The following is a 14,880-nucleotide window of genomic DNA, read 5'->3' as shown; positions in this document are numbered from 1 at the left end:
TTGATAAACATAGCTTTACAGTATCACATGGAGCAGTAGAGTGCAGTTTACTTAACTGTAATGCATTTAAAATACTGTCATTTTATTTGTCTATATAACAACAACAACAATAATAATAATAATAATAATGTAGCCGAGGATTTATCTTGCGCCTTCACTGTACACACAATATAATAGCTTACAATAATATAAAGAAGAAGGAAATGTGGTGGGTGACAAGGACAGACTAGATATTTTGCCTGTATTTCTTCTGGGTTTTTCATTTAGCTCTATCACCATTTTTATTTTCACATTTGTAGTCCCCAATTTGGCCAGAACAGGAAATAGAGAGCACGCGCAATACATGAGTGTGTGCCACATACATTTGAATAAAAGAGTTCACTGACAATACCAACGAAAACTACGGGATTGCTTGATGCAGAACAGCTAATGCCAATTTAAAACGGTCCGCTCTGACAGGACACCCTGTGGGCAAGTCGCTGATTTAAAATGAAATCAGCTGATTTGTTGGATGGGGGCGGGTTCAAATACGAGGGGAAGCCATCTTGAACGTTTGGTTGACAAGACGCTTTCGTAGTCAGCTAAAAAATAAATTAGTACACCTTACAAACACCACATAGAGAACAGATTATCGCAGTTAACCAAGGTAAATGCATGCACCTTTAGACTGTTTCGCTGTCTGGGTGGTTGTTAACCAGATTCCCCGTCGTTTTGCGGTGACTTTAGCAATCAGCGTCCACTGTTTGCCATCGTTAGCCAGTTTGTTAGCTCGCTAGCAGCCCGAGCTAGCTATCGATTCGGCTGAGCAAGCCGACGATAGTTAGCGTTAGCTAGTTGATGGTGGATATCCAGTTTTGTTTTTTCGCTAACATTAGGAAAGATGTCAAGCGTTGTTTTCACTAGCATTATAAGACACCGACTGTTAAAAAATATTCTGTAACCGCATTTGAACGTATATACCGAAAAGGCTTAACGTTAGCACGAAGCTAGATGACGTTATCCCAGGGTTAGTGTTAGCACAAACGTTAGCTCTGTTACCATCTGACGTTAGTGAGACGGTCGGCTTTAACATATATTGAATATGTCCAGATATTCATCTACTAAACTCCACTGGCGGTCGAATTGCGGTAACTGTACTGATTTATTTCCGTGATTTGACATCCTGAATATCAACGTTGTTTTCATATTGTTGGCAACGGTCAACCTCCGTTAACTAAACACTAGGAGCCACAGCTGTGTCCGCTAACCTTTGACGTAAGGCAGTAGTCCGGCGCTACTGTGCGTTATTTATCCGCTACATTTGACCTCGACACGCCTCTGTACCCTCTCAATGCGGCATGTTGCCTTCTGCCACACAGTTGTCATGTTTTGTCGTATGTAACGGTTTTAACACTTTGTCTCTGTATGTTTCAGGGTTGGAGAAACCTGAGAGGACGCAGCGGCTCAGTGAAGCTAAACAAGATGGCTAGCTAAACGGTCTGCCAATACTTGAGCGCTAGCTACGCCTTCTGGTATATGATATTCCATACGACAATGGCAGATTACTTGTATGCTAAAACCTAATTTTCTTAAGAAAGCCGTGTTTCCAAGTTAATCTGAAAATTAAATGGGGGCGGGGGGGCAATTGCTTATTTTGACACTTGACGTTACAGACACAGCGACATTGTTGCTGAACCTGCTGTGACACGATTTGAACAATTTACATTTGGATAATTATTAGTCCCGGAGAGGGAAGTGCAATCTTAAATTGTGAGCGGTTCCAGCAGACTGGACTCGCTTCATTTAGAGACACGTAAAATATTTAATTGCTCTTGGAACAGAAAAGCTAAGTAGACATGAGTACCGCCAGGACAGAGAACCCAGTGATTTTGGGCTTGTCCAACCAGAATGGACAGCTCAGAGGCTCAGTTAAGCCTGCTGGAGCACCAGGTGGAGGTGGGGGAGGCCCACAACAGCAGCAACTTAATCAGATGAAAGGCACAATCAACAATGGTAACGCAACCCAACTGGCCCCGACAACTAATGCTGTCATCAAGTAAGCTTGCAATACTAGAAATCCAAGAATTTGGGTTTAATGTTTTTCTACATGTTGGCACAGTTATTACTAGCAGTTCTTTGTTATGATTATTGCTTACAATAACTTAAACCTCCACAGGCCTGGGGATGACTGGAAGAAAAGTTTGAAGTTGCCCCCAAAAGACATGAGGATGAGAACTTCGGTTAGTACAAGATGGTTCTTTTATTGAGCTGAACATTATCCAATTAGAAATTGTGGATACCTGTTTTCCTTGTGCTGGTTCCTTTTTTTTAATGCTATTAAGTCATTTTTAAACTGTCCATAAACACCCAGCAAGTTCTCTGATTTGGCTCTCCTTCTAGCCATGCTTGCAAGTCCTGCTAAGCTTGGCTAATTTTTAATGATGAGCAGAAATTTACATAATGATATATGCTATTGCCATAAACAAGGTGCAAATTATGCAATTTTTTAAGAATAGCATACTTTTTGTGGTAACATTTCTACTATTCAAGCTTGAAGAGAAACTTGATTCAGGTGCAAATTACAGATTTTAGTTCAAAATGCATTTAATTTCTATACTGTGTGGCTAGCTTTCAATAACTTTATCCCTTTCATTGTCAGTAGGACCTAATCCACTAGTTTACAAGCTCATGATCTGTTTAAATCTTGTCAAACAAATGCTAATTGTCAATTATTATGATTGCAGGATGTGACTTCAACTAAAGGCAATGAGTTTGAAGATTATTGCCTGAAGAGGGAGCTGCTCATGGGAATCTTTGAGATGGGTTGGGAAAAGCCATCTCCAATCCAGGTACATGCAGACAAAACTCTGATTTGATCCTTTTTTACAGCTGGACAAGGCGGCGTCTTTGTAATTCAGGAAGTGCCTCTTTTCATAATTATAGTGTTGGGTGCATTTGAAGAAAAAAAAACTGGCAGTTATTCCAGTACCATGACTGATCCATTACCAAAACTAACCGACTTGCAAAATACCTTTGCTGATTTTAAACGATAGCTTCTGCGGTCAAAATTTAATGTAATGATGGATTTGTTTAAAATCTGGTTGTGGTTAAAAACGAATGGATGAGGTTATAGTAGTAGTTTTAAAAGGGAGACTTCCACTTGAAATTAAATTATTTTTAGCCATGCTAATGTAAAAATGCACTATACATTCTTATTACCATTTTAATTGTATTTGTTTATGTTGAGTGTCTGAATTTTATCTTATGCTTATTGTTTCCTGTGTAAATGGTCATCACCTCTTCTGTAACGCCAAAGTTTTCATATCTTCAATCTGGCCCTCAGCGTGCTCTTTTGCATTGCTGAAGAAGCAGAGGTACAGAACGCGAGATCGGAAGGCAATTAATGGGTTATATGTTGTCTACTCGAGACTTTCCAACATTTATTTTCCTCTGCAGGAGTCTCCTTCCATGTTCTATTAACATCTGTTATACTAGTGCCATGGCAATGTTGGTCAGTCCACCACTGCGCTATAGACTAAAATCTCAAACTATTTTATTGATTGCATGAACTTTTGTAAATTCAGTATTTTAATAACTTTAAAGATCCCGTAATTTCTTATCTAACCCATTTCGATATACCGCCAAAAAGGTTCAACCTGCTTTTCTGAGCAGCCTGCTCGGCAGGTATTATCAGGCCTGTGACCCTGGACTGTTTTACTTTTCATCCAGTCACTCTACATGTCCTTTTAATTGACCAACTATTAAATGTTTGAAAATATTTTGTTAGGGCAAAACATAATTTGGTATGTGCCAAAAATGTACTGACTGTACCATTCATATAAAGTAGTATTGTGTCTGAATCTGTCATTACTGCTTTTTGCACAGGAGGAAAGCATTCCCATTGCACTGTCAGGAAGGGATATCTTGGCAAGAGCCAAAAATGGCACGGGAAAGAGTGGAGCCTACCTCATTCCCTTACTTGAACGCATTGACCTGAAGAGGGACAGCATACAAGGTGAGGAAGCTCAACCTTCTGACATTTACTGCAGCAGAAAATCGTTTCTAATTTTAATCGGTCACTCATTTTTTCAAACAAAAATTCTGTAGTTTCAAAAGGGAATATTGTTTTTGTTTTTTTGGGCCTCATGGTAAATAAAATGAAATATTTCCAATCCCTATTTGTATAGTTTTATTTAAATGGAGTATGAACTTTAATTCAATTATCTTGTGTAAAACTGCTTTGTTTGCACTGTATTTGAAGTACAAATCAAGCAGTCTTAAACTATGGTAGTGATGGCGAGATGAAGCTTTGAAGCTTTCCATCCAATTGGTTCGCTCATGGGCCGAAGCTTCATTTGCTCTACTGCGTCACAAGTGGACAATAAATGTAAAACAGGCAGAGCGATCATAACGACACCATGGCTTTGGTGTGTGAAGCTTTGAATTGAAAGAATGATGTTTGTGACGCCAATACATCAATTATTAACTTTGTAATATTGTGTCCATCTTTATGATATAATGGTGGGGTCAGAAGTGAAATTGGAAACAAATTGGGGAGTGGATTGTGACTGTGGGTCAGTGGTTGGAATACCCGTCCTTCAATCCGAGGCTCCGTGTTGATGTCTCCATTTTATTAATTTTTATAAAAATAAGAACTTTTCCAGTGCTGGGCTTTTTGAGACTATTTTGCCTGCTTTATAAACACCCTTTCACAGGCACACATGAAGCTGCTTACAGAGAGGAGGGGGAGGGAATTCATTGAGTTTCGCTGCCTCTTATATTTCAAATCGCACGGCAAACCCACAAACCATTTTCTGACGCGCGGTACAGCCGGCTCGCGAGGCTTCGAACGTCAGCGCATACGTCATCGACACAAGCCTCAATACGCGCTTCAGCAAAATCTACCTGGATTACTCGACACGAAAGGACACATCACTAAACTATGGGTCTAATGCAAGAACATATTTGTAAACTTATCTTGTATTTTTTTTTTTTGTCGGGCTTGTTCGAGTGTCACGTGTGAATCCGCAAACACTTCTAACCTCAGGTAACTGTGTAAATGACAAACATGATGAAGGCCAAGTGTGCTTAAATAAGTATTGGCTCATGATAATAGAACATTAGCATAAGTAATGCCCTAATGTTAGGCCAAGTGTCATGAAAATGAGAACCTACCAAGTTCAAAGATTTTAGTTCTGCGTTTGGAAATGTATAAAGGAAAATCTATACTTTTCAACACGTCGGCAGCAGAATTAAGAGACTAGAATGGGGGGGAAAATTGGTGCTGTTATTGCTGTGTCACCTCAGGGTTATGAAATAAAGACTAAGTGGTTTAAATATGAACATTGTTGGGAAACAAATCTTGCCACAGCAAGCCAATAGATGACTACAATGAGAAGGGGAAAATCGGAAAGGATTTTAAACCCCAGATTGCTTAAAAAAATAAAGTATACAATCTATTGAGAACTTGAATATCAGCAGACTAATTGCACATGTCTGGAGCACTCGAAAATGTTGTTCTTACCGAAGAGACAATTCGTTGCGGTTTCCCTGTAATTATGTTTTTATAGGTTTGAATGGTTAAGCAAAAGCTATGTGCAAGTGTCAAGGGTTACACACGAGTTGTCACAAGTATGGTTCTCTCTTATTTCCAGCTATGGTAATCGTGCCCACCCGAGAACTGGCTCTGCAAGTAAGCCAAATAAGTATCCAGGTCAGCAAACACATGGGTGGAGTAAAGGTAATGGCAACCACTGGTGGAACCAACCTACGTGATGACATCATGAGACTCGATGAAACGGGTAAACTTCACAATTGCCACACATTGTTGTTACCCTGCTGTTGTGGAACTTTGTCTTCATACTAAATGCTGTGTTCATTTTCATCCGAAAGGGCTAAATGTTTGTGTTTGTACTTATTCTTAACTGTCCTGTTTAGCAAAAGACAATGAATGTGTCTGGGTTGTTGCATGTTTTTTTGATACAAGCAACTGAAAATCTCTTGTTTGAAATGAAGGTGCTCTGTCTAGGGCTGCAACAACGAATCGCTAAAAATCAATTATCAAAGAGTTGGCAACGAATGTCATTATCGATTCGTTGTCGTGCAATTATTACGCCAGTCAATAAAAGACAGTCGACTGTCTTAATTTCCCTCAAACTTGTTTTTAATGGAAGCTAGTCGGCTTGCTATCACGTTAGCTAACGTGTTTGGGTTGTGTATTGTCGTTAAAGTTACGTTATGTTCCTTTACAGTTACTTGGAAAAAACGTAACGTGATGAAACATGCCGTAACCCCCCGGTCTGGTTCAGTTCACTCGTTAACGTTAAACCGGCGGATCTGGCTGCAGGTTTTTTTTTTAACTAAAAGTAGAATGACGCAAATCACGTAGTTGGGCTTAGCCAACAACGCAATTTCGTGGTCATAAGAGGCCCAGATATTGATAAGATGATGTGATTGAAATAGTTTGAGGAGGAGGACGCTCTATATGCAGGGCTGAGATGAAGTGGTCAAAACAGATGTGAGAGGAGCATACATATTGATAAAGCAGGGCACGCTAAATGCAGTTTCTGCTCCAAGGAGATCAATTAAAGTAAAAAGGGCTCACATTTGGCAGATGTAAAGCATACATGTGTGTTTTTTGTGTTGGTCCATTTCTTTTATTTTTTTCAAATTAAGATCTCAGGGATGTTCAACCTGTTTGTGCACTTTCTGAAGGTGTTTTGCACTGTCAGTTCTGTTTTTGAATAAACTGTCTCTTAAAAAGGGACTAACTTACTGGCCACATCACAAAACCACAATGTTAGGTGGTTCTGAATATTGTCAGTGCGATGGACATGATTTTTACATAATGCTGTACATTTAAAAAAGCTTCAAGTCTTAACGCTGCCTTTCTTTTGTGAAAATCCTGTGCATCTTATATTTATTGCCTTTTTTTTCTTCTACCAATGCTTAATTTATGTTACAGTACATGTGATCATTGCCACTCCTGGGAGAATTTTAGACCTCATCAAGAAAGGAGTTGCCAAAGTCAATAAAGTGCAGATGGTCGTTCTGGATGAAGTAAGTAACATAGTTTGTTTCATTCTCTTTGATCAATAAGACTTCTTCCTAAATAATGAAGTGGCCTTTTTTACAATGGAAGTGTTCTCTTTAGATGGCTTTCAATGTGACTTCCATTTCTTTCTGCTCAATAGGCTGACAAGCTCCTGTCTCAGGACTTTGTGGTTATGATGGAGGAAATGCTGGGCTTCCTGCCCAAACAAAGGCAAATCCTACTTTATTCTGCAACCTTCCCTATCAGCGTTCAGAAGTTTATGGTAAACATTTCTCATTTAAATTTGTTTTTAAAGTACTCTGTTCATTTCTTATTGCTAACAAACACAACTGCCTCCATAATCTGTAGCACAACTTTAATATAACAACTGCTGTCTTCACCTGCTTTGTAGAATGCACACTTGCAGAAACCCTATGAGATCAACCTGATGGAGGAGCTGACACTGAAGGGTGTGACTCAGTATTATGCATATGTAACTGAAAGGCAAAAAGTCCATTGCCTTAACACCTTGTTCTCCAGGGTAAGTGTTGCCTTTCTGCACTTCGTGATTGTGTTATTTAATTTCAGATGTGTCATTAAAACTGTTGTTAAATGCCAACTTTACTCTTGTCTTTTAATGCAACTGCTGTCATATACAATGGGTACTTCTTACCATCCTAATACTTTTTTTGTGCATTTTTTTTAATTGGACATAAATGTAAATTATTAGATACTTAAGAAAAATGTCTGGAACCCTCAGAATTCAAACATTGATTTCACCATGATTTACTGCTGTTGGTGCGCTTTTTTTATTTTTTACAGCTCCAGATCAACCAGTCAATAATCTTCTGCAACTCCTCTCAGAGAGTGGAACTCCTTGCCAAGAAGATCTCCCAGCTTGGTTATTCATGTTTCTACATTCATGCCAAGATGAGACAGGTCAGCTTAAAGTAGTGCCTCTGAAATGCCAGCTCCACCAGCTTTAAGATCAAAATACACCCGGGTGGCGATGGATCCTAGAACAGCTGCTATTACTACTTTTGGTGTTCATTAAAGTGGTGCATCGCAGACGTGCATGCACCTTTTACTTTATGTGATTACAGATCACACCAATGCTCTATTTCTGTATAGTGTTGCTGCCACTACTAGTTTTTTCCAGATTAGAAAAAGTCCTGTTGACACCTGGGTAACTGGACAACATATACTTCACATATTTGTCATTTACTAAAGCAGGTTGTCTTTAATCAGGGATTCTTCCGTACTTGGCAGACAACCGTCGTCCGACATAAAAAAAGTTAACGACGGGGTGGGAAAATAATGGAATTAGCAAACTCATCTTAAATACATTTTAATTTCTTCCAAATTATAACCCAGTTTTGCAGTTTAGCTTGTACTTTACATAGTAAACATGTTTTACAGACCATAACAATAGAGCTATAGACGCATAACCTGCTTCCACAGCAATTTTAAAGTGTTTCACGGCAGAATCCACCACAAGGTTCAAATGTCATCTCTTTTCTGCTCTCCAGGAGCATCGCAACCGTGTGTTCCACGACTTCAGAAACGGCCTCTGTCGGAATCTTGTCTGCACTGGTAAGTGGTGGAGCAAGTCGGATTGTGAAATACTACAGAAGCTGTTGTGAGACGGTGTACCAATTCTACCAGACTTGACGTGGGCCAGTATTTTCCATGCATCTTGTAAACTGATGGCTGCTCTTGGTTGCAAAGAAGGAAAAAATACTTGTTGAATCTCTTGCACAGAGATAAAGGTGAGAATCCGTAACTCGCGATATGCTGCGTTACTTAAACGCTGCGTTACCTAAAAGTTGGTAACGTAATGCTAGGATTTTGCAATACTAATTCCTGCTTTTTGCCTTTTTAGGGATATTGCTATTACCGTTAATAGCAATATCCCTAATAAGTCCAAAGCAGGAATTATGGTTATGAAATAGTTTACAAAGAAAGTACAGTCTAAGCTTAGTGCCACTAACACACACACGCACACACTAGATGCAAAGTTAATGTGTCATCGTTCTAATGTTAAATGGGCATAAACTGGTAAAGGCTGTAATTAATGTCGAGGCAAGGGGTCTGCAAGGGTCAGAAGTTGAATATAGAAAGTGGTGAGTAGTTGCTATGTTTACCAGAGTTAACTAGTTAGAAAACGGCATGAGCAGTGGTACATCTGGTATGAGCAATGCCTGCTTGAAGCTGGAACATTGGCATTATGACCGCATGGGTGGCAGAGCTCAGTCTACAGAAGGATTTATGTCACCTGAATAATTTGTTCCGTCATAGTTATTTTATTTTTATCGCTAAACCCCAAAGATGTTGCTTTCAAGCAGCCTTTGGAGGCAGAAGCAGAATGGGCTATAGCAGTAGCAAGTGTATTTATATTGCATAACGTAATTTCTGTATAAAACAATGATTTTTTTAGATATATAGCCTATCAGTATTTTGGGAAAGTGTTTGTTCAGTGTTTGTACATGGTAATACTGAAATGTATTACTAAAGTTGCCAGTGGCCAAAATGCTGCCTCCATTTCCAGCAGGAGAATTGTGTCCACCTTTTTGAAATGCACTACAGGCGTATTGGTGTACGTTTACTTTGCAGTCTGAGTGAGGGTGCAAGTGACAACATTTTAAGCTATTTTTTACTGCCAAAGATTCTGGTTGCATTCAAGATAAATAAAGATGATAGATACATACCTTTGTTCTAAAATGTTATTGTTTGGTCACTTACAAGAGATGGCATAATTTTTTTGAAGGTTAAACTTTACTTGCATGTTTCATGTATAGATGCCTTTGCTAGAGAGAAATCGTGGCCAAACTGAACCAAATTTACGCCCCAGGTGGCTTGGTACATGTGGTGCTCGGCACTGCCCGGCTGGATTATTATACCTGCTGTAAGTAAAGTTGAAATACTGGTTTGCGAGCTCTGCGGGAGACTCGGGTGGCAGGTGGTTGAAATCCAGAGGACTGTCACAGTAGTGATAAGTTTATGGACCTTTTTGAGTGACTCCTCGATCCACAAGATTTTGGGCTTGGTGCAGCCACGCGACTTCAGTGCTGAAGACGGCAGCATTTGTGCATGGATGGCGTGTCTTAAGCGGAAGTAACGCAATATATTTTATTCTCATGTTACCTGTGGGAGCAGACCCAATGCTTTTGTTTAGTGTGTGTGTGCGCTGTCTGCCTGGGTTTTATTAATGGGAGGGTTCTGCCACCACGATTGGATTGCGAGACTCATGCGCTGGGTAATTGTGATGACACATGCGCGCACCAACCAATTAACACGGGTGTGCACATTTGCAAACGGAACTCTGTATTGTTTCAGTTTGTGGTAGTGTTGTCACAATACTGGATTTTCTAACTTTAATAAAATACCTTGAATATTTGTTAAGAAATAACAGTGTCTACTTTGTGTTAAAGTGAGAGTAGAAAACGCAGAGGGTACTTGTGTACCAATACTGCAGAAAATATGTATTAAAACCATTCTGTATCAATACATAGCTTTACTTAAATATCTTTGATTTCTTGCCCTCTTTTCTACAGACCTCTTCACAAGAGGAATTGACATTCAAGCTGTGAATGTTGTGATCAATTTCGACTTTCCCAAGCTGGGAGAAACGTACCTTCATCGCATTGGGAGATCTGGTAAGAGCCCATATAGGTTGCAGGCCATCTGTGCAGCCACGCGTTTGTACAAAGACTTGTTTTGGGTAGCATACAATAATTATAAAATATTAATTTGAACCTTCACATCCTTAATTTCCAGGCCGCTTTGGACACTTGGGTCTAGCCATCAACCTCATCACATACGATGATCGCTTCAACCTGAAGGGGATTGAGGAGCAGCTTGGAACGGAGATCAAGCCCATCCCTGGCATCATCGACAAGAGCCTATATGTGGCAGAGTACCACAGTGAGAGTGGCGAAGAAGTCAAGCCATGAGCCAGTGAGTTCACTATTTTTAAATATCCTGTCTTTTTGATGTCAGTGAATTCATACACTTTATTTAGGTTTACCTGGAAAATAAGAATAAATAAGATGATTTTACAAGGAGAGAGAGTCCTCCCTCTGTTGCGACTAGGGGAATTGCATGGTGTATAATTAAACTTATGTCATAACTTTTGAGGTTCTAATGTAAATGGAGCTGTAGTTGCAAGACCCGATTTTATCCAAACACCAAACTTATTTTTCTCTCGACAGATCAATCCAACCTCCATTCCCCTTTGTATCTTTTTTTTCATCCCCCCCGTCTTGGACTTCTCGTTTTTTTTATGTACAGTTTCTGTCTGTCTTCCCGTTTTGGATGCCACCATAAGGAATGCGTATTTTGATGGGACACGTTTTGGAAGAACTCATTTGCCTTTTTATAGGGCTCTGTGCTGCACCAACACACCCTGAAGACATAAGCACCGGGAGGAAAGCACGGGACCAAGTCGAAAATGTATCAATGCACATTGTGAAGATTCATATCCACCAATGACGCAAAGCCAGCACCAACAGACCGCTATACGACACCCTCCATTCTCCACGTTTTACTTTGGGAAGTTTTAACAAATTTGTATCAAGTGCCTTAACAAGCAGATCAACTCGTTCTAAAGTAATAACCCTTCATTATCTGCCATCTTGCTCACTTCATACTACACTCACGTTTGCCGATTTGAAAATTTGTTTCACTAATTTAACGTCCGACCGCATAGATGATTTCTTAAGTGTTTTTGGTTGTTTCATCAGTTTGCAAGGAATGGAGATTAGGAGAGGCCGGTCTGATCTTTTTTGTTGGCTTCGCTGCACTTGAGTCTGGCTGATAAACGAGGACAAACTTGGATGTTGCATGGACAGAAATGCTGGATTTTGCTCCAAGAGACAGCCAGACTGTCCGGTTGCTTGTGTAGAAGCTCGTGCTTCTAAAAGACCCAGATCCTTTCCTCCGTCTTCAGCTTCAGAACACTAAGAATGAATAAGCAGCCTCTCAACACCATGAGTCATGAGGATTCCTGTTTTGGTGGAGTTTAATTGTGGGAACGCATTTCTTTTTTTTCTTGTTCTGTTTCACCTTCCTATGGATGGCCATACTTTATTCTACGACATGTGCAGCCAACATGTGGGGTGCACCTTACACCTTGTGTATATACCTTCATTTTAAGATTGTTTTAAACGAGTTCAAAAGGCTGGCCAACAAACTTAAGACCCCACATCCCCTTCTCTCGTTAGCACTGGAGACCGTTTTCTTCACTTGGTTTGTTTGATCTGCAATATTGGCCTGTGAATTTATTTATAATTTTAGAAATTGCAGAGTTTATTAGAATCTAAAACCTTTAAGATGGCTTGTGCATTACATTTATTTTGGAGGCAGAGTACACTAATAATCTTTAGCCCCTTCAGAGTGCAATTCTTCGACGCGGCACTTAAATTAAGATTGTTTAAATTGTTGCCCTTATTCTCCTGCTCCCAGTGTTAAGTGTTCAGTCTAGACGGAAGGCTTTGTTAAGCTTGTGCATTCGAGTAATGAATTCTTTGTTTTCACCAGCCTTAACTTGTGAAACCGACTCTTGAAACACACTCTAAGATCTCCAGTTATAGTGAGTGTTATAAGGAAATAATATTCTATCATGTAGTAGTACTACTCGCTCTCTCAGTGCAGCCGAATTGGCAGAATTTGTTTTCCGGGGAGGTATTTGCGGTTACGTTCTCTCTGCTCTTTAAGCACAGCTACATCACTTTGCAAATGTTAAGGATGCTGTGGATTTATGTTCCCCCTTCTGAAGAATGTTTGCCAAATGCATCCAACAAATCTGACCAAAAATGTATCAGGAACCCACTCTCTGTGCATTGCAAGCTAGCTGGCTTACTTAAACCCAGCTAGCAAAAGATGCCTCATTTAAAAGAAAAAAAGAAAACGCAACCTGAGCAGGTTGGGCTGCACTTGACGCACAGAGATGGGTTCAGGCGTTAACACGGACTGCACTGCTTTTTGTATGCCCAAATGGGAGAAAGTGTGATGCAGAACATCTAAAAAAAAAATAATAATAATTGGCACGGAGGGGGAATGGGCATGAAGGATTACATATTACTATTATCAGACTGCTTGTTTAGAAAATAACGCGGGCACCTCGGACTACTGAGTTCATGGATTATTTCTCTTATCCTTGTGCTATTTTCCTTGTGCTATTTGGGGTTTGGAATACAGTTGCATTTTGTGTTTTTATGCAACATGACAACCTTGTCCTGCATTAAGGTCTCCTGACCACTTGTTTGATCACCGGAAACCTTTTTGCGAATGAGGTTCCCTTTTGTTATGGTGAGATGCTTTCTACACTGTTCTAATCAATGAGAAGTAGTACATTTGCACATTTCATTTAATGTCTTTTAAAAAAAATCCAAATTGTGACGATGTTCAGTTTAAAATGACCATTTTATTTCTCATTGGTTAGGACGATCCCTGTTCGCTCGGCTCTATTGCTGTCCCCTAAATACTTGTACATTTAATTTGGCTGTTTTGGTCGGGGTGAGGGCTGTATTTGTGAAACGTATTCAAACTAAATGAAGCATTAGCAGAGTGAACGGGGATCTAATTGTGCAGGCACTTGGCAGCTGCCTGTCTGGTGGCAGCCACCTGTAGTAATAGCCACAGCAAATGCTTTCAGAGCTAAGATTGACGATCCCTCAAGATCTAGTGTATTGCTATCTTTTGAAGGAATGCTGCTTTACTGCCCGTGGCTGCCATTTTGAGAACCTTAAAGACTGAGACAAGAGCATCTTGCCCCAGATCGGGTGATTCAATTGGATAATTTGTAACTAAATTGTCTCATTCTTTAAGGTGTTTTTTTATTTGTGGGGTGGCTAAATTAATGCGCTATCTGCCCTGATGCACATGTTCATCCTCTCTTGATGGTTCTGAAACAATTACGAAAAACACAGCTTTTGTGTACTATCTGGCCGCTCGTCTTCAGAGGATGTGGGAGGATTCCCATAGGGATTTTTTTCCAACGTGATGCATCAGTAAAAGAAAATATGGGGAGGAGCCTTTGGGCAATTAAACAAGATGATAAGATCTAAAGTTCCAAAGTTATGTTAATGGTTATAAAAAGGTTTGAAAAAAGTTGCCCTTTTACTTTAGTTTTCCAAATGAAACGTTCAAGTGGAGTTAACCTTATTTAAAAAGTCTCCAAATTTAAGGAAGAATTTAAAGCCTGAGTTAAATATTTGTTTTATTTAATAGAAATTTGGTCGTTATTTAATTGGCAAATTTTTCAGTGATGCGAATTTTACAATGAAAATAAGTTTAAAAGATGTCATGAATATTATTGGATTCAATTGAAAGTTTTGTTGATAATAAAGCTCACTGAAATTTATTGTGGTGTTGTCGTCCTTGGCAACCATGGCAGTTCCTTGTTGACCCCTCTTCCACAGCTCTATGTTGCTGCTGCTCTTCAGTCTGAGGCCCAGTCCCAATTTCCCCCAAGACCTCAAACCCTGAACCCTCAGGGACTTACTGACATCACCTGTTAACTGGTTATGGTGTAATACAAATGGGCAAGATATCACGTTAATCATGACGTCAAAAAATATTGTATACAATTGTGGGTATTTATTTTACCTTTTACTCCCTGATTTGAACGTTTTCTATGCTCTTTCCTCACGAGATGAGATCTATTTACGCGTTTGTCAAAACCGCTTCCATGACAACCGTGTGTATATATTCCTCTGATTTCATGAGTTTTCCATGTCCCATCTTTAATCCTTAAGGCTGAACACGTGCCGTCATCTTCGCATGCCTGTTTTTTTTCTATTTTTACATCCCATTTCGACAGATAAAAAAAAGCTAAGATGAAGTAAGTCATAATGACTTAACTCATA

The 14,880-nt window shown here is 39.6% G+C and overlaps 1 protein-coding gene across 1 annotated transcript; it reads left to right on the top strand.

The window, feature by feature from the left end:
• The first annotated feature begins 1,690 nt into the window (after nucleotides 1-1,690).
• Nucleotides 1,691-14,375, top strand: ddx6 (DEAD (Asp-Glu-Ala-Asp) box helicase 6). Its single transcript, XM_079224860.1, has 13 exons — nucleotides 1,691-2,035; nucleotides 2,156-2,219; nucleotides 2,724-2,828; nucleotides 3,865-3,994; nucleotides 5,634-5,780; nucleotides 6,944-7,038; nucleotides 7,173-7,295; nucleotides 7,425-7,553; nucleotides 7,835-7,951; nucleotides 8,542-8,605; nucleotides 10,567-10,668; nucleotides 10,790-10,969; nucleotides 11,224-14,375. Exons 1-12 carry the CDS (start codon nucleotides 1,836-1,838, stop codon nucleotides 10,963-10,965), a joined length of 1,452 nt encoding a protein of 483 aa, XP_079080986.1. The 5' UTR covers nucleotides 1,691-1,835; the 3' UTR covers nucleotides 10,966-10,969; nucleotides 11,224-14,375.
• Nucleotides 14,376-14,880: the final 505 nt, after the last annotated feature.

The sequence above is a fragment of the Taurulus bubalis genome (assembly GCF_910589615.1).
Source record: "Taurulus bubalis genome assembly, chromosome: 10".
NCBI lineage: Eukaryota > Metazoa > Chordata > Actinopteri > Perciformes > Cottidae > Taurulus > Taurulus bubalis.
The sequence above is the reverse complement of the archived record's forward strand: the minus strand, read 5'-3'. Positions and strand labels throughout refer to the sequence as shown.

Bases quoted from the DNA above. Each gene is read 5' to 3' on its own strand.
- ddx6 (XM_079224860.1), top strand. From the start codon at position 1,836: ATGAGTACCGCCAGGACAGAGAACCCAGTGATTTTGGGCTTGTCCAAC. The intron at 7,296-7,424 runs GTAAACATTTCT...CCTGCTTTGTAG, and splicing joins TCAGCGTTCAGAAGTTTATG to AATGCACACTTGCAGAAACC. The intron at 10,669-10,789 runs GTAAGAGCCCAT...CTTAATTTCCAG, and splicing joins TCATCGCATTGGGAGATCTG to GCCGCTTTGGACACTTGGGT.